This window comes from Mustela nigripes, chromosome 14 (assembly GCF_022355385.1).
Source record: "Mustela nigripes isolate SB6536 chromosome 14, MUSNIG.SB6536, whole genome shotgun sequence".
Classification (NCBI taxonomy): Eukaryota; Metazoa; Chordata; class Mammalia; order Carnivora; family Mustelidae; genus Mustela; species Mustela nigripes.
Genome location: NC_081570.1, coordinates 83,217,697 through 83,244,669, shown reverse-complemented (window position 1 = coordinate 83,244,669; position 26,973 = coordinate 83,217,697). Strand labels below are relative to the sequence as shown.

General features: G+C 34.7%; 1 protein-coding gene across 5 annotated transcripts in view; it reads left to right on the top strand.

The window, feature by feature from the left end:
* DPYD (dihydropyrimidine dehydrogenase) overlaps positions 1–26,973 on the top strand; it is an 833,094-nt gene that overhangs the window by 238,583 nt on the left and 567,538 nt on the right. For all 5 annotated transcript variants that reach the window (XM_059375481.1, XM_059375484.1, XM_059375483.1 and 2 more), the window contains 2 exons: positions 8,761–8,957; positions 15,914–15,995. In XM_059375481.1, coding sequence (XP_059231464.1) covers positions 8,761–8,957; positions 15,914–15,995 — 279 coding nt within the window. The remainder of the gene's footprint in view (positions 1–8,760; positions 8,958–15,913; positions 15,996–26,973) is intronic.

Genomic DNA, 26,973 nt, shown 5'->3' with positions numbered 1-26,973 from the left:
CCAACCCCTGAAAACTTACAACTCTGTGTTGACAGTAGCAGAGTTTCACTAGATATATCTATTTGGTTCAATATTTGACAGTTTTCTTTTTTCTCTTTTATTTTTTAAAGATTTTATTTATTTATTTGAGAGAGAGATCGCTCACAAGCAGGCAGAGGGCAGAGGGAGAGGGAGAAGCAGACTCCCCGCTGAGCAGGGAGCCTGATGCTGGGCTCTATCCCAGGACCCTGGGATCATGACCTAAGCTGAAGGCCGATGCCCAACCGATTGAGCCACCCAGGTGCCCCGTATATTTGACAGCTTTTTAAAAGAACACTTAAAGCTTCATTGAAAAATAATTAAAATGTCCTTAGGAGTATTTGTATGTATTCTGTATTATTGAATAATTACTACTTTATTTGCATACCATTGGATAGAATTTGTCAGGTATGTTCAGTGTCTTAAAACTAAGCTATCTCTTGCTTCTGGGTGAGTGAGACAGGAAAGACATTTCAAAAATCCTATTCTATTTGATTGTCACAGCTTACTTTCAGATTTAAAATGAACTTTTTGGCCTTTAAAGTCCTAAGTAATCACATTAAACTCTCTTTTGTTATGTAAGGTATCAGCAGTAAATGATTCTTTTAAGAAAACTTATGTTTTCTACTTCTAAAATTTGTTAAAATGAAATATTAATTTATAAATGCTACTATATTTTTTGTTATTATTTTTAAATTTTAATTTCAGCTGGCATACACTTCCATACATCAGCCAGTTCTCATCAAACGAGTGCACTCCTTAATCCCCATCACCTATTTAAACCATCCCCTACCCACTACCCATCTGGTAACCATCAGTTTGTTCTCTATAATTAAGAGTCTGTTTCTTGGTTTGTCTTTCTCTTATTTTCTTTTGACTGTTTGTCTTGTTTCTTAAATTCCACAAGAGTGAAATCATATGGTATTTGTCTTTCTCTGACTTAATTTACTAATCATCATTTGTCTTAAGCTCCATCTGCATCATTGCAAAGAGCAAGAGTTCAGTCTTTTTTTATGGCTGAATTAATATATATACATATATGTATGTATGTGTACACACACACACACACACACACATACATATACATTTACACATACATACCACATCTTTATCCATTCATCAATTGATGGATACATGGGCTGGTTGGATATCTTGGCTACTGTAAATAATACTGCTATAAATATTGAGGTACATGTAATCCTTTGAATTAATTTTCTTGTATTCATTGGGTAAATACCCAGTAGTGTGATTGCTTGATCATAAGGTAGTTGTGTTTTTAACTTTGTTTTTCGTTTAAGATTTTGTTTTTGTGTATTTGTCAGAGGGAGAGAGAGAGAAAGAGTGTGCGCACAGGCAGGGAGAGTGGCAGGCAGAGGCAGAGGCAGAGGGAGAAGCAGATGTTCTGCCGACCAAGGAGTCCAATGTGGGACTCGATCCCAGGACACTAGGATCATGACCAGAGCCGAATCCATTTCTTCTGGATTGTCCAATTTGTTGTCATATAGTTTTTCAAAATATTTTCTAATGATTATTTGTATTTCTGTGGTTTTGGTTGTTATTTTTCCTCTCTCGTTTTTTATTTTATTTACTTGAGCACCCTTTCTCTTTTCTTGATAAGTCTTGCTAGAAGTTTACCAATTTTATTGATTTTTTTTTATTTTTTATTTTTTATAAACATATATTTTTATCCCCAGGGGTACAGGTCTGTGAATCACCAGGTTTACACACTTCACAGCACTCACCCAAGCACATACCCTCCCCAATGTCCATAATCCCACCCCCTTCTCCCAAACCCCCTCCCCCCAGCAACCCTCAGTTTGTTTTGTGAGATTAAGAGTCACTTATGGTTTGTCTCCCTCCTAACACCATCTTGTTTCATTTATTCTTCTCCTACCCACTTAAGCCCCCATGTTGCATCACCACTTCCTCATATCAGGGAGATCATATGATAGTTGTCTTTCTCTGCTTGACTTTTTCGCTAAGCATGATACCCTCTAGTTCCATCCATGTTGTCGCAAATGGCAAGATTTCATTTCTTTTGATGGCTGCATAGTATTCCATTGTGTATATATACCACATCTTCTTGATCCATTCATCTGTTGATGGGCATCTAGGTTCTTTCCATAGTTTGGCTATTGTGGACATTGCTGCTATAAACATTCGGGTGCACGTGCCCCTTTGGATCACTACGTTTGTATCTTTAGGGTAAATACCCAATAGTGCAATTGCTGGGTCATAGGGCAGTTCTATTTTCAACATTTTGAGGAACCTCCATGCTGTTTTCCAGAGTGGCTGCACCAGCTTGCATTCCCACCAACAGTGTAGGAGGGTTCCCCTTTCTCCGCATCCTCGCCAGCATCTGTCATTTCCTGACTTGTTGATTTTAGCCATTCTGACTGGTGTGAGGTGATATCTCATTGTGGTTTTGATTTGTATTTCCCTGATGCCGGGTGATATGGAGCACTTTTTCATGTGTCTGTTGGCCATCTGGATGTCTTCTTTGCAGAAATGTCTGTTCATGTCCTCTGCCCATTTCTTGATTGGATTATTTGTTCTTTGGGTGTTGAGTTTGCTAAGTTCTTTATAGATTCTGGACACTAGTCGTTTATCTGATATGTCGTTTGCAAATATCTTCTCCCACTCTGTCAGTTGTCTTTTGATTTTGTTAACTGTTTCCTTTGCTGTGCAAAAGCTTTTGATCTTGATGAAATCCCAATAGTTCATTTTTGCCCTTGCTTCCCTTGCCTTTGGCGTTGTTCCTAGGAAGATGTTGCTGCGGCTGAGGTCGAAGAGGTTGCTGCCTGTGTTCTCCTCAAGGATTTTGATGGATTCCTTTCGCACATTGAGGTCCTTCATCCATTTTGAGTCTATTTTTGAGTGTGGTGTAAGGAAATGGTCCAATTTCATTTTTCTGCATGTGGCTGTCCAATTTTCCCAGCACCATTTATTGAAGAGGCTGTCTTTTTTCCATTGGACATTCTTTCCTGCTTTGTCGAAGATTAGATTTTTTTTTTCTAAGAGCCAGGTCCTGGTTTCATTGATCTGTTCTAGTTTGTTTTTAGTTTCTATAACATTTGTCTCTGCTCTATACTTTATTATTTCCTTCCTTCTGCTGGTTTGTGGTTTTGTTTCTTATCTTTTTCTAGCTCCTTTAGGTGCAAGGTTAGGTTGTTTGAGATTTTTCTTGCTTCTTGAGGTAGGCCTGTATTGCTATAAACTTCCCTCATATAAAAGCTTTTGCTTCATCCTGGAGATTTTGAACCATTGTGTTTTTATTTTCATTTGTTTCCATGTGTATTTTTAATTTCTTCTTTTATTTCCTGGTTGGCCCATTCTTTATTTAGTGGCATGTATTTAACTTCCATGTAATTGTGGTCTTTCCAGGTTTTTTCTTGTGGCTGACTTCGTTTCATAGCATTGTGGTTAAAAAAGATGCATGGGATGGCTTCAGTTTTCTTGAATTTTTTGAGACTTTTTCTGTGGCCTAATATGTGATCTCTTCTGGAGAATGTTCCATTTGCATTTGAAAGGAATGTGTATTCCACTGTATTCAGGTGGAATGCTCTGAATATTATGTTAAATCCATCTGTTCCAGCATGTCATTGGAAGCTGTTTTTCCTTGCTAATTTTCTACTTATATGATCTGTCCATTAATGTTGAGTAGGGTGTTCTTGTTGGATTGCCCCCTTTATTGTTATATAGTATTCTTCTTTGTCTCTTATTACAGTCTTTGTTTTAAAGTTTATTTTGTTTAAAATGAGTATTCCTACTTTGGGTTTCTTTTGACATCCATTGGATAATAGATATTTCTCCATCCCCTCACTTTCAATCTGCCAGTGGTTTTAGGTCTAAAATGAGTCTCTTGTAGAGAGCATATAGTGTCTACAAGGCACTATAGTATACTGTGTGTGTGGTTTTTTTTTTTTTTTTAATCCATTCTTTCACCTTATGTCTTTTGATTGGACCATTTAGTTCATTTAATGCTAGTAAATGGTAATAAATTTTAACATAGGAAAGTTCTTAACTCTTCACAAAGCTGTGAATACTGAACTAAAAAAGAAAGATTAGCATTTATTCAATTCCCTTATGAAATAGCTATAGCTCTCCCTGGTCATGTTAAAGTTTTGTTTTATATATTGATTTGTGAAAAGTATATGAAATCTTACTTTGTGAAAATATAATAGACCATACATTTCTATTAATGATTCATTAAAATAGTTTATTAATTTTGAATTAGAATTTCATTCTTTTTCAGCTTGTTAAAAAGAAATGATAGGTAAAAAGATGTGCTGATTCAAAAATAATATGAGAGAAAAATCTTTGCTATTTGGATAGTAAAGGAAGGAGAAACAATATCTGTAATTTGTAAAACCCTAAGTTTTTCTGGAAATTAGAAATATTTATAATAATTAGAATAATTAATAATTAGAAATTAGAAATATTACTAATTTAATTTAAACTCATTAATATGTACACCCCCTTCTATATAAATACACTAGAAATTAGAAGATGAAATAAAGGGATGCCTGGGTGGCTCAGTTGGTTAAGCGGCTGCCTTCGGCTCAGGTCATGATCCCAGCGTCCTGGGATCGAGTCCCACATCAGGCTCCTTGCTCTGCAGGGAGCCTGCTTCTCCCTCTGCCTCTGCCTCCCTCTCTGTCTGCCTGTGCTCACTCGCTCTCTCTCCCTCTATCCCTGAAAAAAAAAAAAAAAAAAAAAAAAAAAAAAAAAAAGAAGATGAAATAAAATATGATGTCTGCTTTTAAAGCTCTTATGGTTTTAGGAAAGTACCTGATAAGTGAACCAGTAAAATATGACAAAGTATTAAGACAAAAAGGACAAAATGGTGTGGGGACATTTGTGAGGGCCATTTAGCTTAGACTACATTATTAGGTCATGTAGTACTTGTTGATAATAATCTCTTTAATTTTTTAAAGATATTTATTTATTTATTTGAGAGAGTGGGAAAGAAAGGTGGGGGGGTTAAGGGGCAGAAGGAAAGGGAGAAAGAATCTTGGGCAGACTCCATGCTGAGCATGGAGCCTAACACTGAGCATGCAGCCTAACTGGGAACTTGATCTCACCACCCTGAGATCATGACCTGAGCCAAAACCAAGAGTTGGACACTTAAATGACAGCACTACCCAAACACCTCATCTCTAATTTTTAAGTGAGATAATTTGGATGCTCCTTAAATATTTTGAATGCCTTTACTTCATTTTGAGTAGTTGGTGATGTATAGGGTAGAATTTCAAGAAAAACATTAAGTCCTATCTCCCTGATTCCTTACTCCCAAGGAAAACTACCTTTGCTTGAGTTGCCTATTAAATGCAAATAACCTTGTGAGGTAATCTATTAAATTTTACATAATTAACCTTTAATATGTATATTTATTCATAGGCCACTTCTACTGACAGTCAAGTTTTGATGAGAAGAAAATAGTGAGGAAATATTTAGTTCAGTTTCTCTTTATAGATTTTGAAATTGTTATTAGGTGCCTGTAACTTTAAAATTGGAAAATCTTGCTGACAGATTGACATTTTTATTATAATTTAACTTTAGTAATGCATTTTTTCCTGAAAGTCTAATTTGTCAGATACTGGTGGTATACCTATACCAGCTTTCTTTTGGTTAGTATTTGCATAGAATAACTTCTTTCATCCCTTATACCTTTTTGTGTCCTTATGCTCAAGGTTTATAACTTTTATAATCTTAATCTTTATTTGCAGTTTTAATCCACTTACATTAATGTAACTATTCACATGTGTGTATTTATATTCATTATCTTACTACTTGTTTTCTACTCTTCTACTCTACCCCTCCACCCAATTATTGCATTTTCTGTCTTTTTTTTCTTTCTTTTGTATTAATAATTTTTAAAATTCTGCTTTCCCCTCAAGAACTTAGCTATTAAAGATTCTTTCACTATTCCTTTAGTAGTTACTGTAGACATAAAACATGCATCCTAAATTGATTACAGCCTAATCAATATTAGTATTTTTACCACTTCATAGGCAATGCTATGATCCAGTGCACTTTGACTCAATTTAACCTCTGATACTTTTTATCATGTATTTCAGTTTTCATTTATAACTCCATCTGACATTATTACTTCTATAGTCTATATATAGTCTATATACTTTCCTTTATATTTACCCACATATTTATCATTCTCAGTGCCCTTTATGTCTTCCTGTATTTCTGTGTTTCTATCTGTGATATGCTTTCTTCCTGAAGATCTTCCTCTAATGCTCTTCAGTGTGTCTTTTATTGTTGCCAACAGATAATCCTTGCAAATGTCTTTATTTGCCTTTGCGTTTGAAGGGTATTCTCCTTTTTTTTTTTTTTAAAGATTTTATTTAATTATTTGACAAGAGATCACAGCAGGAAGAGAGGTGGGGGAAGGGGGCGGGGAGCAGGCTCCCTGCTGAGCAGAGAGCCCCATGCAGGGCTCAATCCCAGGACCCTGAGACCATGACCTGAGCTGAAGGCAGAGGCTTAACCCACTGAACCACCTAGGCACCCAGATATTTCCCTTCTAGATAGAATTTCAGGGAGAAGATATTTTCTTTCACTGCTCAAAAAAATACCATTTCATTGTCTTCTGTCTTTCATCAGTTCTTTTGAGAGGAAAGATTTTAGCCCTTTTTTTGTTGCTTGTTGACAGTATTGTGTCTTTTTGGCAGTGAGGGGAATTGTTTTCAATGCTTTCCTTTTCTTTGTTTCATAACAATTTTACTGAGATCTTCATGAGTTTCTTTATATCTACCTTTTCAAAGGTTTTAGAACTTCTTGCTTTTATGTCTTTTATTAGTTTGGAGAAGTTCTTTGTTTCTCTTTAAGTATCGCTAGCTATTGTCTCATTTTCTCTCCTCTGTTTTAATGATCCCAATTAGGTATATATTAGCTCTGTATATGTTGTCTTTTTTTCTCATGTTTATTTGCTGTTATATTTTGTTATTTTCTTTCTATATTTTCCTTCTGGTTTGCTTTTCATTCTTTGGTCTGGATAGTTATTACTGACCCATTTTTAGTTTGCCTGCCCTTTTCTGTTCCCCTGTCCCATCTGTTGTTAAATACATGTGTTTAGGTGGGTTTTTACCCCCTTTTAATTTTCACTTTTTTTTTCTTCTTCAATTTCTTTTATTTATTTATTTATTAACAAATTCCAGTTTCCTGGTAAAGTTCACATTCTGTCTCTCTCTCTTTTTTAAAGGTTTTATTAATTTATTTGAGAGATGGAAAGAGAACACAAGTAGGCAGAGCAGCAGGCAGAGGGAGAGGGAGAAGTAGGCTCTCCACTGAGCAGGGAGCCTGATGTGGGGCTCGATCCCAGGACCCTGGGATCATGTCCTAAGCCAGAGGCAGCTGCTCAACCAACTGAGCCACGCTGGCGTCCCTAAAGTTCACATTCTTAGTATGTAGTTTTTGAACATATTAATCCTTGCTATTTTAAAATCTGAGTTTGGTAACTAAAGTTACTGGATTTTATATGCATCTCTATCTCTTTCTCTTTTTTTCTTTTTATTCCTAAGCAGTTTTTAATTCTTAGTTGTTGGTAAGCCAAGGCTTTTTTTTTTTTTTTTAACCCAAAATTAGGCCTTGTCTATGAAAATTTGTAAAGACTATGGTTAACTTATTATCCTTCACAGAAGGTCCATCTTAACATTTCGTAAATAAATGCAGTGTGGACTAATCACTAATCACTTTCATTCACAGGACTGAAATGATTCAGGCTGCTTTTCTACCTCTGGTTTGCCCCACTTGTAGAGAGTAGCTTTCCAAGAGTTTCAGCTGACTGTTTGCCAGGTTTCTCCCTTCTTTAGCTATTATTATACTTGTTTTTTACCACCACCACCACCCCCCCCCCCCCCCCCCCGGATCATCAGAGTACAGGAAGTTCCTCTCTTCTTTACAGAGATTTTCTATTTAGATTCCTAACCTTTTACTCATGCAGTTAAAGAATTAAGCTCACTTTTCTGCACTTTCTTCTGTTTCTGATTTCTGGTCTCTTACATTCCCCAAACCCTGTGTCTCTATAGCTCTAGGAGATTGCCAAAATCTCTTCCTGTCTCTTCTGAGCTGTTGTCCTGTACAAGAGTCCCATTACTTCAGGTAGCTCCCCAGTGCTTCCAAAACATTCTTAAAACTTGTCCTTTAAAAGCTAACCTATCATAATCAAAAGCATATGTCAACAAATAATTTACTGAATGTTTTCTATGTGCCAGGTTAGTGCTAACTGCTGATAGTACAATGGTAACATGATGTAAAACTACCTAAAGCATTTTAAGTTGTGTGTGTGTGTGTGTATGTGTGTGTGTTTGTATGTTTATAAATGATATATTCTCTGAGTCAACGAACAACTGTTCTGCTGACAAACATGGAAACATGACACATAAACATTGGTAAGTGGTTATGTTGGAGGCATATAACATACACTGTAGAATCTCAGAGAAGGAGCCCTTAAATTGGCCTGCAGAGAGGTGTAAGTAAAATGAGCCAAAAATGCTTCCCTTCCCGGAGGAGGTGCGACCCTGGAAAGGAATTCCAAAGATTGAGAAACTGTCAAGTATAGGATGTGCTCTACTTGACCCAATAGAGCTTCTAATTACAACATACTAATACTGAAAATGTACTCCCTATTTCTATTTAAAGCATTAATGCATTTGAAACATTAAAATGTGTTTGAGGATATAAAAGTTAGTTTACAGTGTTTAACCATGGCAATTGATTTCTTCACAGGTGTTCAAAGCAATGAATATCACACAAATTCGGAATCCTTCTCTCCCTCCTCCAGAAGAAATGCCTGAAGCCTATTCTGCAAAGATTGCTCTTTTTGGTGCGGGGCCTGCAAGTATAAGTTGTGCTTCCTTTTTGGCTCGGTTAGGCTACTCTGACATCACTGTCTTTGAAAAGCAAGAATATGTTGGTGGTTTAAGGTAATGCCTACATTTTTTTCATGTTTATAGTATCAAAAGTGATGGCACAAAATAATTATGAATATTGTTAGTTTATGATCACATAGGAGCTTCAAGCTCACAGATGGTATTTTAAATGCTCTTTTTCCAAATGCTCAATTTTTATTTCATTATTCACATTAAATTTACAGTTGGTGTTAAGCAACGTTTATTTTAAAAATTTCCCTATCTAGTTCTGTGAATTTAAAATAAATCTCAGCAAAATATTTTATGGATGGAGGAATCAGTCATATAAAAATGCATTTCATCTCTGTGAATCTGTCCTTTAATGGAGATACATCTGAAAGTTATAGGAATTAGAGATGGGACGCCTCGATGCCTCAGAGGGTTAAAGCCTCTTCCTTCGGCTCAGGTCATGATCTCAGGGTCCTGGGATCGAGCCTTGCATCGGGCTCTCTGCCCAGTGGGGAGCCTGCTTCCTCCTCTCTCTCTTTCTCTCTCTCTGCCTACTTGTGATCTCTGTCTGTCAAATAAATAAATAAAATATTGAAAAAAATTATATCAGTCTACTAAAATTGTTCCATTTTAATGTACATTTATACAGTTTTCCTTACGAATATTCTATATTTAATCAGCATCATTGTTGTAAATCAGTAATCAGTCATAGTCTTTAGTCCCATGAAAATTCATTCATTGAAATGAAAAATATTTATTTTGTATTAGTGACTTTCAGATATTCAAACCACATTTAGCAATTGGATGGAGAGGAGGTGCCTGGGTGGCTCAGTTGGTTAATCGTTTGACTTGATTTGGCTCAGGTTATGATCTCAGGATCCTGAGATCAAGCCCCACCTTGCGCTCTACACTCAGCAGGGACTCTGCTTGAGATTCTTTCTCTTTCTCTCCTTCTCTCCCCTGTACTTTCTCTCTAAAATAAATAAATACATTTTTAAAAAAAGGAATTGGGTGGAGAAGTTTGCTTTATGTAAAGTAAATAGAACTCCATAGTGAACATATATTATTTTTGTGATTAGAATGAAATAAAATTTATAATAAGTAGGTAATGGATATAGCTTAAAACATTTGATGTAAAAATGAGAAAGGATTTTGGTGGGAAGTTAATAATATTACTTAATTTATTGTTATTTTTCATAAATATGTCATCTTGCATCAGAAAATTATGAATACTAAAATACTATCATTTGGCATATATGTTGTACTTAGCATTTAAATGTAATGGCTACTGAACTATTCTCAAAGTAAGTGTATCATATTTAAACTTCATAAGGAATACATTTAATCAAATTATGACCAAATGTGCTTATGTTTTTTATATTTTACAAAACTACAAATTTGTGTCAATACTGATAAAATTTCAATATTGTTTAGATGATTATATGCTAAACCCAAGATAAGCTTTGCATTAATATAAAACTATTTGACTGAATTATCAAGCCAAGGTATATATAATAGGGAAACCTGTTAAAGAGGTTCTGAAGCATAAACTGAAGGAAAAAAAATGACCTGATTGTCAAGAAATAATTATTTTTTCTGACGTTTCACCACTATGACTATTAAGGGATTATGCGTGTCTTATAAAATTTTTTTTTATTTATTCCTGGAATGTAAATACCTAATATATTATTTTGCTGGGATGATTTAGACTATCTTTTTAATAGTGTTTTACCATAGCTTTATTAATTAGGAAAAGCATAATCTATTAGCAACATATGTATAAGCATTGTACATTTTTTTTCAATTATACACATCAATGAATATGTGAGCTAATTTAAAAAATATGAACTTAATTGTTGTATACCCTAGTAGTCTAGGGAAAAATCTTTTTGCCCCTTAATTGCATTTCCACAGGAAGCCTAAAATGGAACAGGCCCTGTTTGTGAATTATTCTGTGTGGACAATTTTGGTATATTATTATGGTTGCTAGCATCTCCATCTCCCTGTACCTCAAATGCAGAATAGGCATTTCTAAATCGTAAAAACTAACACTAAACTTATGTATTTTTATATATTTGTTGAACATTTTCTAGTGGGACAGATTCTCCTGGATTAATGACCAAACATTTTTAAAAATTCTTTTTTGATTTATTTTCTTTCCTTTGCCTTTGAACGTTCCCAGTGTCTAGGGACAGTATGAAACGTTGAATCAGTCTCATTTGGACTGTCCCTTGGAAGACGCATTATGTGCCACTGTTACAGGATTATAAAAACTGACACTGGAATTTAGCCAGCATTGCAACTACAACCTTTTTCTGTTAATTTATTTTCTCACTTACAGATGCCTCTCATTCTCTTGAATCTTCAAAGTGGCTAAAAAAGATTAAATTAGCTTTGTATTTGAAATCAATTGCTTAAAGAGGTGATGTCAAGTTTTATCTTTCTTTCTCCTTTGCATCCAAACAGATTCTTTTATCCCTGGTGAATTAGTATCACAACCACTTTAAAAAAAAAAAAATCACTAAAGTTGGTGAAAGATAGCAAGGACTTAATCCCTATTGCATTGAACATGATTGATTTTTTTGACATGGCAACAATATTAAATTAATCAGTAGTTTTGCTTTCCTCCCACTGTGGCTTTTTTTTTTTTTAGGACATGAGTTTAAAAAGGTTAAAGCCCTTGATATTATGGTAACAAAGAGAAATAAAGACGGTATTAACAGACCGTAAGTGTGCATGCATAAATATATACTTTTGATTTTGTATTTTCCTTATAAAAATTAATATACATGAACTATGACATTTTTGTAATGTCAGAGCAATGGTTTCCTTTGCTTTAGTTATTTCAAACATTTTCACAATGTCTGTTGCATATCACATTAGTTCACAATAACGAAAAATGGGATTTAGGTGAAATAGTTATAACAATAGGAAATATTTTAAGAAAATATGTGATGTAACACAAATTTAAAGTGTGGTATCTGTACCATAAGACACAGAAGCAAAGCTCTATTAAAGTATAAGAATTGTGAGTTGAAAAGAGTGGGAGTTGTTACAGGTTAATCCCACTCACTTGAAAGAAACATGAACATGGAATAAAGTTTTTGTTTTGTTTCATTTGGGCAGTGGTTGTTTTAGTGTTTCAGTGTTTCTGACACTCCACTGACAGTACTAAAGGATTTTTGGTTGCCACAAGAATAGTTTCTTCAACACTTTTGATTGTTAGAAGAGCACAGATAGAGGAATATAAAAAGTTTTTCATAAGCACAACAAACTTGGGGAGTAATCCTTCCAATGAAATTCTGTATTCCATTCTTTTATATCCTTTTCCTTACCATGTAGTCTTGCCAGTGATCTCATTTACTCTCCTTGTTTCAGTTATCACTTACATGCAAACTATTTAAAAATCTGTATTTGTCCTAACGCCTCTCTTTGTCCTGGCCATACATTCACATCCTGGACATCTCTTCATAAACTTCATCATACCAATATTGCTCCTCTTCCCAAGTTTATTCCCTCAGTGGATGGCATCATCAAGACATATGGGAATTATTTGCACTACTCTTCAGTATCCTGGCAATTTATGCTTTGTGACTACTTTTTAAAATGCCCTTTACCCCTTCCACCTCTATGCCCCTAACATCTCACCACTACAGTATAGATTCCAAATGGTTCTCTTTGCTTCCTGATTTGTCTTTTTCAAATTCATTTTTCTTGTAATTTTTCAAATCTGATTATATCAGTCTTCAATTTGAAATCTCTCAGTAGCTCCTCGTAATCTAGGAGACAGTGCATCTAGTTTGGCACAGAAAGCCATGACCTGATATTTCTTCATACCTTTTCCCTCCCTCCTGTCCTTCCTTCCTTCCGTCCCCCCTTCCATATTTATTGATCTTCTATGTGGTGGTAATTATCTCAGGCACTAGAGCTCAAAAGTAGACAAAACAAAGTTCTTGTTCTCATAGGGCTTACACTCTAGTGATAGGAGGCAGACAATAACAAACAGTAAACCAAATATAGAATATGTCAGGTGATGATAATGCATTAGGTTTTTTTTTTTTCTTTTAAACATAGAATATGTCAGGTGAGGATAAATGCATTAGTTTTCCTTTTTTCTTTTAAATAAATGCATTAGTGTTTTTTTTTTTCCTTTTCTTTCATTTTATTGATGTGTATCTAGCACATTTGACGCCTGGAATAGATTTTTTAAAAAATATGTTTATTGCCTAGTCTATGCAGTAAAGTTATTTTCAGAAATAATCATGTAATAATCAGTAATAAAAATTATTTTGATTCATTCTTATAAAAAAGACATTAACAATTGAAATAATTTCAATATTAAAGATATAGTTCACATGGTTTCACTATTTTAATTTTAATTTGAAACAAAAACTCCTCATAGTTGGCCAAGATTAAAGAGTTAAAGTAATTCATATTGTGTCATGTCTATCATTTTATCAATTCCAAATCAACTGTTTAAACATTAGAATGTAATAGTGAGGGGTGGAGACACAGGCCACTTATGGGCAGTTGGAATAAGGAATGCTTATAACTGAACCAGCCTGTGCCAGTGGCCACTATTTAGTTGGAATTTCCCACATTAACTTCCCTGTAGATCTCAATGTTTATTGAAGGATGGATAATAAAAATGGAACAATTTAAAGCTTATACACATGTTACTAGAACTCTACAGCAACCACAGTGATTATTTAGAATTTACATCTACCAAAGATTTTTGGTAGACTGACTTTAGACTGTCAGTGACATTGTTGAGAGCAGCTCATGGTGAAAATACAGGGTGTATTTTAATCAGTCTTATAACTGTTTTAAATTGTCTAAATCAGCACACCCACTTAAGGCATGCACCTGGGTTTGGAATTATGCTGGTAAGGGAATAGAGATGATGGGATTTGGGGCTTGAGCAACCCATAAAATGGAAATGTCTGAGGACCAGTGTTAGGATGGAGGACCCAAAGTTTAGTTTGGGGCATGCTAAATCTGAGAGAACTATTAGACATGCAAGTGAACCTGAAGGTCTAGAATTTAGAGGATAAAAATGTGAAATTTATTACATGTAGATGACATTTAAAGCTCTGAGACAAAGAGGAACTCATCTAGTAATCGGAGAATCTGACTGCAGGGCTGTGGTGTTACTGCTAGAGCCTCCTGACACTCGTCTGCTTCATTTGCCATTCCCTGAACACAGTATGCGCGCTCTTGTCCTCCCCTTTCTGTTCCTCCTCCTTGTCGTTTTCTTTGTCCTTGGATGCCTTCCTTCTTTTCCACTTAGCTGAAAGCTGATCATTTATCACATTTCACCTACCGGATTATCTCATCCCATAATAAGCCTCCCCTCCTTTGAAACCCTGTTGTTCACATTGATATTTTACATTTGTCAAATAGTTCTGTGTATGTGTATAATCTCCCTTCTCTCTGCTGACCTCATCCATTGGTGAATAAAATGTGTCACAATTACAACTGCCCATATTCCCCTGTAAGACCCTACAAAGGCCCCTCTTTGGTGCCCAGAGCATTATGATGACTTTGACGTAGTATGGCTAGGGTCTACAAGTCAGCTTAAGAGATTTTTATCTTTGACCTAGGCCCAAATTTACTCTTAATTATAATCTTATGTCCTAATTAGATGGAAAGCTCCTTTAGCGTAGGGCTTTGATTTTTATACTGTTTAATATGTTGCATTTTCTGTAGCACTGAGCACGGTATCTTGCTAATTGTTTTATGTATGAAAAGTAATTGAACAGTTAAGTTCTTAAGTCACCAAAGAATGAAAAATCTGCAAGCACTTTAGAAGACTTAGAACTGAATGATCCGTCAGGTTCATCTTCAACAATTATTTATTTATTTTACAAATTTAACTCCATAATCCCTGGATATATCCCCTTCATTGCATGTACTACATTCTATTGTAATTATCTGTTTATGTAACTTTATCCCAGGAGAGTATATCAAAAGTGGGAATTTGGTAAAATTTACCATCAAGTCCCTGTAGCTAATGCCTGTGTCTGGCTCATTGTAAATGCTTATTGAATAAGTAGATAACTGAATAAATGAATTACTATAGGTTCATGAACATAAATTGCTACATAATTGCTACAAAACATGAAGAGTTATTTGCCTTTAACTCTGATACTCTATAAACTATTATACTATTGAAATGGTTATATTTTAGGACTCATTTTTTTAAGTGCAAACAGCAAGCACTACTATTACATAGGATTACTTTTTAATGACTGTATCCTTTGGGACACCTACTGCTTTAATAGAAGAAGATTGGTTTACTATAAAAAGTGTTCTATGGATCACATGGAACCAATCCCATAATATCGAAACAGCATGGTAACACAAAGTATAGATTTGAATTTGAACAAGCTTGTGGTGTATTTGTGAAATATATATGTATATAGGTATATGTATATACATATATTAAACACTAAAAATAAATTTCAGCTAATTTTTGTTGTTTTTAAAAATATTTTATTTATTTATTTGACAGAGAGATCACAAGTAGGCAGAGAGGCAGGCAGAGAGATAGGGGGAAGCAGGTTCCCCGCTGAGAAGAGAGCCTGATGTGGGGCTCGATCCCAGGACCCTGAGATCATGACCAGAGCCGAAGGCAGTGGCTTAACCCACTGAATCAGGCAGGCGCCCCTAATTTTTGTGTTTTTAAGCTTTTGTTTTTTTAGGAATTCATAGGATTATTGGTAGAGAATTCAACTAAATAATAAATTTTGAAGTGTTGGAATTGCTTTTGACCAATATTTTTGACCAATTTGTTTTCCATTGTTTATATTTATTTACATATCATTTGCTACTATATCTACTGTTGTTCATATAATATTGTGTCATGTGTGTAAAATTTGGATGTTCTCACACTTATGTGATGTGAACATACTCTTAGAAAAAGTGTTTATTCCTTTAATACTGATCAGTATAAACATGTTGCATGTTTATTAGTGATTTTTTCCACAAATGCTTCTTTTACTTTTCTTTTTTTCCCCCAGTATTTCCGAAATCCCTCAGTTCCGGCTATCATATGATGCAGTGAATTTTGAGATTGAGCTTATGAAGGACCTTGGTGTAAAGGTAAATGAAAAATATAACACATGTATATTGCTCAAAGAGAAAGGAATAAGCTCTACACTAAAGATTAACAGCAAAATGTCACACATTTTAGGAGAGAACAATTAAAAGCTACACCAGGCAGAATCAGAAAGATGCTTCTCCTTGCTTAGGGCATTTGTCTGTCTACTGTCTGAATGCCACTAGCCTGGAAAAGGGCAATCAATAGTTCTCATCTGGCACGCCTGCATGTGATTAATTGTCTGTAAGAAACAAATTCCTAAATTGCTTTAGGGGTTCAATGCAGCTAATAGAAGGATTTCGTTTCTTTAATCACATTTTTTTCATGCAAGTTGTATGCACTCTGAAATATTTGTATTTCACAATTTGGACCATAATTTCTTAGAGAGGTTTATTTTATTTATTATATGCATCATGTCAGTACTGTTAATGTGATAGTCCTTTCTTAACATAAGCAGCAAATCAGTGTGGTAGAAATCAACAGCTTTGTGTTTTTCATTGTTTTGTGAAATAAATGTTATTCTTTTAAAGGTGGCCAGAAGTTAACATTTATACTTTCAGAATTTGTCTGTAGATATTCCAATTCTTTTCTATGAATTAGGAATATTAAACTCTGACTCTTCACTTGAACATATTGCTATTTTGGTTTCAAAAATGTTAATTATATACCATAGATATACACAGTACATTAATAAAGTACTGTGGTTTACATAATACATTCTGTAAGTGCATGCAAAAGATATTTTGAAAAGTGATTAACAAACTTGTGGCTCTTGCATTTAGAAATAAAAACTAAAATAATCAAAAGGGTTTAAACACTCAAAACAAATTTTGTGCTTTTGCACTTTTAATTACATTTTGTTTGGCAGTGGCTGGGATAAAGCATTTACACATAATCACTAAACAAAAAACCTTATAACAAGTAAGTACACAGAACAACTGTGCATAAGTTTATGAAAGCTTGGCGTTCAAAAATAGTGTTCAAAATAGATCATTTAAGGATGATTATTTGCTTTTTTTAAAATATATTCTGGAAAGTTCTTTAAATGTCTTTCATTCTGAATACAAGTGCCTACCTAAATCTCATTAAATAAGGAAAGTATTTATTGGGACTCAAACTAATATATTAAGTGTAAACTAATATACTGGGTGTTAGTACCAATTGAAGATGAATCAGAAATTAATTTAAAGCACTTCTAAATTTATCTTATAAGTAATTGCAAAATCACATTCAATTTTTGCAGTACCAGATATATTGCATAAATTAGGGCATACCCATTACTCTCATTAGGAAACCCATCAAGAACATAGTAGTAGTGAATATACTAAGTGCCAGAAAAATACACATTTTAGCTTTAGTCATGCAACTTTCTAATTTTATAGTCAGATAACTATGACAAAGTCAATTAGTATCCCTAGATTTCGTCTATATCTGTTCAAAGGTAACAGTGTGTACTACCATTTGTGTAAAATAGAAACTTATCTGCTTATATATGCAGAGAATATTTCTAGAAAGAGAAGAATCTGAGAGCATAAATTTGCTTTTGGGAAGGTGTGGGAAGAACTTACAACCATTTTGAACATTTGGTTTTTAAACCTTGTGAATTTATTATATTGTCAATAAAAATTAGAACCTAAATTAAAGAGGAGGTTAATATTATCTTGTCCACCTTTCAGGTTGTTTTAAGATGAGAAAGAGAGATGTTAAAACTTGCTTTGTAAAAATTGAATTATATGTATAATTACGAGGAGAGACAGCAATGAGATTCCTTTTCTGCTTTGAGGACTTGCAGGATAGGACACTTGCAGCTTTTATGACTTATAGATTTCAGCCATAAGAAGATACGTATTTTTTTAAAAAGTCTAAACTTATTACCTCCTTTTCCTCCTCACCAGATTCTTCTTAACATTCCTTCTGTTTCTGCTTCTCAACTAACATTTTATATTTTTGAGTCAACAATAATTTCCTGGCAATGAAGTGAATTTTGCTCTGAGTCCATACTGTTTGATTCCTGCACAGCATATGACATATCCTCATGTATGTGTGTATATGTGTGTATGTGTCTGTCTGTCTGTATAGATGTATGTATACGTGTGTTTCTGGCTTTCAAGGTCTAACATTATCTTGGTGTTCAGTTTTTCTTTCTAATAGGTTTGCTGAATTCATTCAAGAGATAATAGCTGAGAATTTACTTTTGTGAAGTGGTATGATTACTATTCTAAAACCATCCATTCAAACTCCAGTTCTATATTCTTTTTTTTTTTTTTTAAAGATTTATTTATCTTAGGGAAAAAGAGAATGAGAGAGCATGAATGGGCAGTTGGGGCAGGGGACAGGGCGAAAATCCCAAGCAGAATCCCAACTGAGCTTAGAGCCTGATGTGAGTAAGGCTCAGTGCCTCAACCCTGAGATCATGGCCTGAGCCAACACCAAGAGTCAAGGGTTGCCTGGGTGGCTCAGTGGGTTAAACCCTCTGCCTTTGGTTCAGGTTATGATCCCAGGGTTCTGGGATCAAGCCCCACATTGGGCTCTCTGCTTAGGAGGGAGCCTGCTTCCCCCCCTCTCTCTGCCTGACTCTCTGCCTACTTGTGATCTCTGTCAAATAAATAAATAAAATCTTAAAAAAAAAAAAAAAGAGTTGGATGCTTAACCGAGTGAACCACCCAGGAGCCCCAAACTCTAGTTCTATATTCCTAGTAGTTTAATGAGTACATCTATCATCCAAATAACATAAAGCCATCATACACAAAGCCAAGTTTAAATCATCTTTACTCCCGAATATGTTCTTAAGTTTCCTTTTGAATAATTTCAATTTATTCATATGTAATACTTTGATAGATTGAATTTCTTAATTTTAAATTTTTACATTTTTCCTGTCAGATATTGTCACAAGAAAATAATGAGACTTTTATTTGCTCTCTATTTGTACATTATATATTTTATATTTTTTCTTTTACATTCTTTATATATTATTTTTTTCTTCTACTATTTCTTTGGCTGGAATCTCTAGTATGTTAGAAAAGAGTGTTAATACAAAGTGTCCTTTTTTGTCTTTGAGATAACATTTTTAATTATATTGAACAGACTTTATTTTTCTAGACCTAGAATATTAAAATTTTATTGGGGAAGGAGTGTGAATTTTTTTTTTTAAAGATTTTATTTATTTATCTGATAGACAGAGATCACAAGTAGGCAGAGAGGCAGGCAGAGAGAGAGGAGGAAGCAGGCTCCCTGCTGAGCAGAGAGCCCAACTCGGGGCTCAATCCCAGGACCCTTAGATCATCCCTGAGCTGAAGGCAGAGGCTTAACCCACTGAGCCACCCAGGCGCCCCAGGGTGTGAAATTTTTTAAAGGCCATTTTAAATACATTAAACATTAAATGTTCAGTTAATGTATTGAATTATATAAACCTTTGCATTCTGGAATGTATCCACTTTTGCATTGTTTTATTATATCTGTACATATACATTTGCTCTGTTAGTCTTTTTAAATATTTTCTATTTCCTATATTTATTTATGTAACGGGTATGAAAATGGGAAATAGGCAGAGGATAGTCAAATACCATTGATGTCCTTGCATAGTTTCAAATATACTGAAAGCCCATTTGTTTCATTTATTTATGTTTGTTATCTTTGTGAGTTTTGGTAATAAAATTATGGTAGCCTTATAAAAATAAATTTCTCAGCATTTCATTATTTCCTTATTGGTAAGAATATTGTTTTGAGATGAGACTTAACTATTTTACTAACTTTGAAAATTTTGTCACTCTGACCTCAAAGCCTTTTTATGAGAGATGGAACTTTTACCTTTTAAAAAAAAAGTTTTAAATTTTACTAATTTAACTAATTTATATACCAAGCGTGGGGCTCAAACTCACAACCCTGAGATCAAGAGCTCCGTGCTCCACCGACTGGTCTAGCCAGGTGCCCCTGACTTTTTATTTTTAATGGTTATTAGTCTTTTCATGTATTTCATTTTCATATCAATTTGGCCAATATGTATTTTCCTAGAAAAAAATTGTTTCACTGAGACTTTTGGAATAATTAGCACAGATTTAAATACATTATCCTCTATGCAATAAGAATATCTCATCTATGTCTCTGATAATCTCCTCTGTATCCCATCTGTGTCTCTGATTTCTAAACTTCTACATTATATTTTCTTAAGTTTTTTCTTGATAAGAGTAGGTAGTAGTTTCTGTAGTTCATATATGCTTTAAAAGAACCACCTCTTGGGCGCCTGGGTGGCTCAGTGGGTTAAGCCTCTGCCTTTGTTCAGGTCATGATCTCAGGGTCCTGGGATCTAGTCTCGTGTCGGGCTTTCTGCTCAGTGGGGTACCTGCTTCCCACCCCCCTTTCTCTTTGCCTGCTGCTCTGACTTCTTGTGATCTCTCTCTCTGTCAAATAAATAAATAAAATCTTAAAAAAAAAAAAGAACCACCTTTCAGTTTTATGTTTTCTTATTCTCTAATTGCTGACTTTATTAATTCTTTCTTCCTGCTATCCTTACATTTATTTTTCTGTTTTAATGTTTTGAGTTGTATACTTACTTTTCTTTTTTCTGGGTTGAATAATGAAATGATTTTTAATTATTAATTTCTTTATTAATAAACCCTTCTCAGTATCTCTATATTTTCATTAATATTATTATTGTTATTTTTCTTGAATAATTGTAATTTTGTTTTTTTCCTTTTGCACAGAATTGCTTAGGGTAATATTTTTATCTGTTCATATATTCTTGTGATAGAATTCAAATTTTTGTTTTTTATTTTACTTAGCAGCAGAATACACAACTTTTAATTCCTCAAATATACTCAGCTTATTTTGCTTCAAAGGATCTAGTATAATATAATTGTTTATTCTTTAGAAGAAATAGCATCTTAGCTGTATTTTTATAAAACCTCTTTATTTTATATAAACATTTATATTATTTTTAACCCTAGTAGAGTTTTACAAAGCCTCTTATGATATTCATATCAGTGTCACTAACTTTTAGATTAGATATTGTTTTTTTATATGTTTTGCAATTCAGAAAATATGTGGATATAAATACTTTTGTTTCAATCTTTACACTATTTCTAATGACTTCATTATTAAAAGCTAAAAACTGTAAATCCGCTTAAATATTTTTTATTTTTTCTAGATATTTTTATATTTGACATTTCTCAAAATATTTTGATAGAATTTAATTAAAGTTAATTTGTAATTACTAGGCATGTCTTCTGCTTCATAATTTGAGTAAAAATATCTAACTGAGATCTTGTTTGTGATAACCTCTCTACAGCATCTTCTTTCTTATTATAGTTATTTGAAGCATTTCTATTATTATAGAATGTTATTGGAAAATAATATAAAATCATATCATAACTCTACTGGAAGGAGAGAGATGTATCAATACCTACAAAATAATTTTTGTGTCTAAAGAAGGGAAATATTTTTAAAATTTTTCCATTTGATCTCCTATCTTAGGGATTCTGGAAATATTTTATCTCTTTAGCCAAATAGTCTATCACAATGTGAAGATCATATAAATTGTTATCTGTATTTTTATTTTACTTTATTACTTTTTAAATTTTATTTTATTTTTTTAGTGTTCCAAGATTATTGTTTATGAACCACGCCCAGTGCTCCATGCAATACGTGCCCTCCTTAATACCCACCACCAGGCTCACCCAACCCCTGACCTGCATCCCCTCCAGAACCCTCAGTTTGTTTCTCAGAGTCCACAGTTGGTCCTGATTCATCTCCCCCGCTCTGATTTCCCACAATTACTTTTCCTTTCCTTCTCCTAATGCCCTCTGTTATTCCTAAAGCAAGTAAGTGAAACCATCTGATAACTTACTTTCTCTGCTTATTTCACTCAGCATAATCTCCTCCAGTCCCGTCCATTTTGATACAGAAGTTGGGCATTCATCCTTTCTGATGGAGGCGTAATATTCCATTGTATATATGGACCATATCTTCTTGATCCATTCATCTGCTGAAGGGCATCTTGACTCTTTCCACAATTTGGCAATTATGGACATTGCTGCTGTGAATATTGGGGTATATATGGCCCTTCTTTTCACTACATCTGTATCTTTGGGGTAAATACCCAGTAGTGCAATTGCAGGGTCATAGGGAAGCCCTATTTTTAATTTCTTAAGGAATTTCCACACTGTTTTCCAAAGTGGCTGTACCGATTTGCATTCCCAACAACAGTGCAGGAAGGTTCCCCTTTCTCCACATCTTCTCCAGCACATGTTGTTTACTATCCTGTTAATTTTGGCCACTCTAACTGATGTAAGGTAGTATCTCAATGTGGTTTTGATTTGAATCTCCCTGATGGCTAATGATGATGAACATTTTTTCATGTGTCTGTTAGCCATTTGTATGTCTTCTTTGGAGAAGTGTCTGTTCATGTCTTCTGCCCATTTTTCGACATGAATATCTGTGTTTTGAGTGTTGACTTTGAGGAGTTCTTTATAGATCTTCGATATTACCCTTTGTAGCGTCATTTGTGAATATCTTCTCCATTCCATGGGTTGCCTTTTTTTTTTTTTTAAAGATTTTATTTATTTGACAGAGAGAGATCACAAGTAGGCAGAGAGGCAGGAGAGAAGAAGGGAAGCAGGCTCCCTGCCGAGCAGAGAGCCCGATGCAGGACTCGATCCCAGGACTCTGAGTTCATGACCTGAGCCGAAGGCAGCGGCTTAACCCACTGAGCCACCCAGGCGCCCCTCCATGGGTTGCCTTTTTGTTTTGTTTACTCTTTCCTTTGCTGTGGAGAAGGTTTTGATCTTGATGAAGTCCCAAAAGTTCATTTTCGCTTTTGTTTCCTTTGCCTTTGGAGATATGTCTTGAAAGAAGTTGCTGTGGCCGATGTCAAAGAGATTACTGCCTATGTTCTTCTCTAGGATTTTGATGGATTCCTGCCTCACAGTGAGGTCTTTTATCCATTTCAAGAGTTTGTCTTTGTGTATGGTATAAAAGAATGGTCAAGTTTCATTCTTCTACACGTTGGTGTCCAATTTTCCCAGCACCAAATACTGAAGAGACTGTCTCTTTTCCACTGTATATTTTTTCCTGCTTTGTTGAAGATTATTTGACCATAAAGTTGCAGGTCCATATCTGGGCTCTCTACTCTGTGCCACTGTTCTATGTGTCTGTTTTTGTGCCACCATGCTGTCTTGGTGATCACAGCTATGTAATAAAACTTGAATCAGGCAACGTGATGCCCCCAGTTTTGTTTTTCTTTTTCAACATTTCCTTAGCAATGCGGGGTCTCTTCTGGTTCCATACAAATTTTAGGATTCTTTGCTCCAGCACTTTGAAAAATGCCAGTGTAATTTTGATTAGGATAGCATTGGAAGTATGGATTGCTCTGGGCATTATAAACATTTTAACAATGTTTATTCTTCTCATTCATGAGCATGGAATGCTTTTCCATCTTTTTATGTCTTCTTCAATTTTATTCATGAGTCTTCTGTAGTTCCTCAAGTACAGATCCTTTCCTCTTTGGTTAGGTTTATCCCAGGTATCTTGTGGTTCTTGGTGCTACAGTAAATGGAATCAATTCTCTAATTTCCTTTTCTATATTTTCTTTGATACTGTATATGAAAGCAAGTGATTTCTGTGCATTGATTTTGTATCCTGGCACATTACTGAATTGCTGTATGAGTTCTAGTAGTTTGGGGGTGGAGTCTTTTGGGTTTTCCATATAAAATATCATGTCATCTGCAAAGAGAGAGAGAGTTTGACTACTTCTTTGCCAATTCGAATACCTTTTATTCTTTTTGTTGTCTGATTGCTCTTGCCAGGACTTCTAGTACGATGCTGAACAATAGTGGTGAGAGTGGGCATCCTTGTCGTTTTCCTGATTTGAATGGAAAGGCTGTCAGTTTTTCCCCTTTGAGAATGATATTCGCTATGGGTTTTTTATAGACAGATTTTATGAAGTTGAGGAATATTCCCTTTATCCCTATACTTCGAAGAGTTTTAATCAGGAACTGATGCTGTATCTTGTCAAATGCTTTTTCTGCATCAATTGAGAGGATCATGTTGTTCTTCTTTCTTCTCTTACTGATTTGTTCTATCACATTGATTGATTTGTGAATGTTGAACCATCCTTTCATCCCATGGATAAATCCCACCTGGTCATGGTGGATAATCTTTTTAATATACTGTTGGATCCTATTAGCTAGGATCTTACTGAGAATCATCTTGGCATCCATATTCATCAGTGATATTGGTCTGAAATTCTCCTTTTTGATGGGGACGTTGCCTGATTTGTGGATCAGGGTAGTGCTTGTCATAAAAAGAGTCTGGAAGTTTTCCTTCTGCTTCAATTTTTTGAAACAGCTTCGGGGGAATAGGTATTATTTCTTCTTTGAATGTTTGGTAGAATTTCCCAGGAAATCTGTCAGGTCCTGGGCTCTTCTTTTTTGGGAGGTTTTGATCACTGCTTCAATCTCATTACTAGATATTGGTCTATTCAGGTTGTCAGGTTCTTCCTGTTTCAGTCTTGGAAGTTTATAGGTTTCCAAGAATGCATCCACTTTTTCTAGGTTGGTTAACTTATTGGCATATAACTGTTGATAATAATTTCTGATAATAATTGTTTAACGATAATAATAACAACAATTATTAACAATAGTAATTGTTTCTATGTTCTTGGTATTATCATGATCTCTCCCCTTTCATTCATAATTTTATTAATTTGGGCCCTCTTCTTTTTTTTTTTGGATTAGTTTTGCCACTGGTTCATTGATCTTATTGATTTTTTCAAAGATCCATCTTCTAGTTTCGTTGGTATGTTCTACTGTATCCCTACTTTCTAACTCATTGATTTCTGCTCTAATCTTGATTATTTCCCTTCTTTTGCGTGGGGTCGGCTTAATTTGTTGTTGATTTTCCAGTTCTTTGAGGTATAAAGAGAGTTGGTGTTTTGGGGATTTTTCAGGTTTTTTGAGTGAGGCTTGGATGGCTATGTAGTTCCCCCTTAGGACTGCCCAAGTCCTAAGTTTTGAACAGATATATCTTCATTTTCTTTGTCATTGGTTTCCAGAAATTGTTTAAGTTCTTTTTTGATGTCCTGGTTCATCCAAACACTCTTCAGCAGGAACATCTTTAGCTTCCAAGTGTTTGCATTCCTTCCAAACTTTTTTTTGTGGTTGAGTTCCAGTTTCAAAGCATTGGTGGTCAGAGAATATGCAGGGAATAATCTCAGTTTTGAGATTGAGCCCTAATTTGTGACCCAGTATGTGCTCTATTCTGGAGAAGGCTCCATGTGCACTGGAGAAGAATGAGTATTCTGTTGTTTTAGGGTGGAATGTTCTGTATATATCTATGAGGTTCACCTGGTCCAGTGTGTCATTCAAAGCTCTTGTTTCTTTATTGATTTCCTGCTTGGACAATCTGTTACTGAGAGTGGCATATTAAGATCCCCTACAATTAATGTATTGATAGCAATATGACCCTTTATTTTGATTAACAGTTGGCTTATGTAGCTGGCTGCTCCCATATTGGGGGCATAAATATTTACAATTGTTAGGTCTTCATGGTGAATAGACCCTTTATGAATGATATAGTGTCCTTCTGTATCTCTGACTACAGTCTTCAGCTTAAAATCTAATTTTTCTGGTATGAGAATTGCTACCCCAGCTTTCGTTTGAGATCTGTTGGCATGAAAGATCGTTCTCCATCGCTTCACTTCCAGTCTGGATGTATCTTTAGGTTCCAAATGTGTCTCTTACACACATATAGAAGGGTCCTGTCGTTTCATCCACTCTGCAAACTTGTGCCATTTTATGGGAGCATTTATCTGTATTTTTAATAATGGGTATCACACATTTTCTTTGAAGAAAGAATTATATTCCAAAACAAAGTTGTAAACCTTTATCTCCATTACAAATATTATTATTATATATATATGAAGGCATATTATGGATATGTAAAGGAAGTTCCATGAAGTCCCAAAGAGGATCTTAGATGGAAATTTGGCTCAGGGCTTACTATATTTAGCCCTTAAATTTGAATAGTAATAATTCTTATCCTGAGCTTGAAGTAGAGTGAATTTATTCTGAATTTAGCTACAAAGCTTGAGTACTCAGCCCCTTATTACTAAAGCCACTAGAGAAAGGTACATTATATGTTGTAATCCATGTTTAAGAAAAATCAAGATGAACTATTACATATAAAGAAGTACATAGGACTAAAAGGAACAAAAACAGAAACAAAATGCTCAGCATGTGGCATTTTTCTAATATCATATCTATTTAACAAATAATATTATGATTTCATAGTCTATCAGCTACAGGAATGTTTTCGGTAGTTGTAGTTGTCTTGTAATAATAGCTTTAGTTACATGTTACACATTTCATCTCAGTTTCCCAAGGCATAAGGTAAACAGAATTTTAACTTTTTTTGTCAAAGAGTCTTTTTCCTTGTTCTTTCTGACTGAGATTTAGTTATTGATTAGATGACTAGGAGTCCAAGGCTTTTAGAAAAGGGAAATTTGACTAGATTCCCCAGCACAGGCAGATTAGATGACTAGGAGTCTGAGGCTTTTAGAAAAGGGAAATTTGACTAGATTCCCAGCACAGGCAGAGAAGAGTACTGGTGCCTGTCATTTCACTGAATATTGTTATTATTGCTGTCTCATTTCCATCATGGAGCTGCTACCCAATGGCTATTATCCGTCTTTCTCACAGTGTCCGTCCACAGTATAGTGAAGTCTTCCTGGTCCCAGTTCCAATATATTAACGCCAAGAGTCAAGTGACTTATCTTTCCAGTTTTCAGTACACTGAAGTATAATTCAACTGTTTTTGTTCTTCCCAGTTGCATAGTATTGCCTAAGGTGGAAATGGGCTGCAGAAATATGAAATATCTGAATTTATTTCCTGTACATTATGAACTCAGACATGTTCACTTTACTAGAGTGGAAGGATTGGGATGTCTTTGTTTATGTTTGATAAGTCACGTGGTGCCAATACTAAACT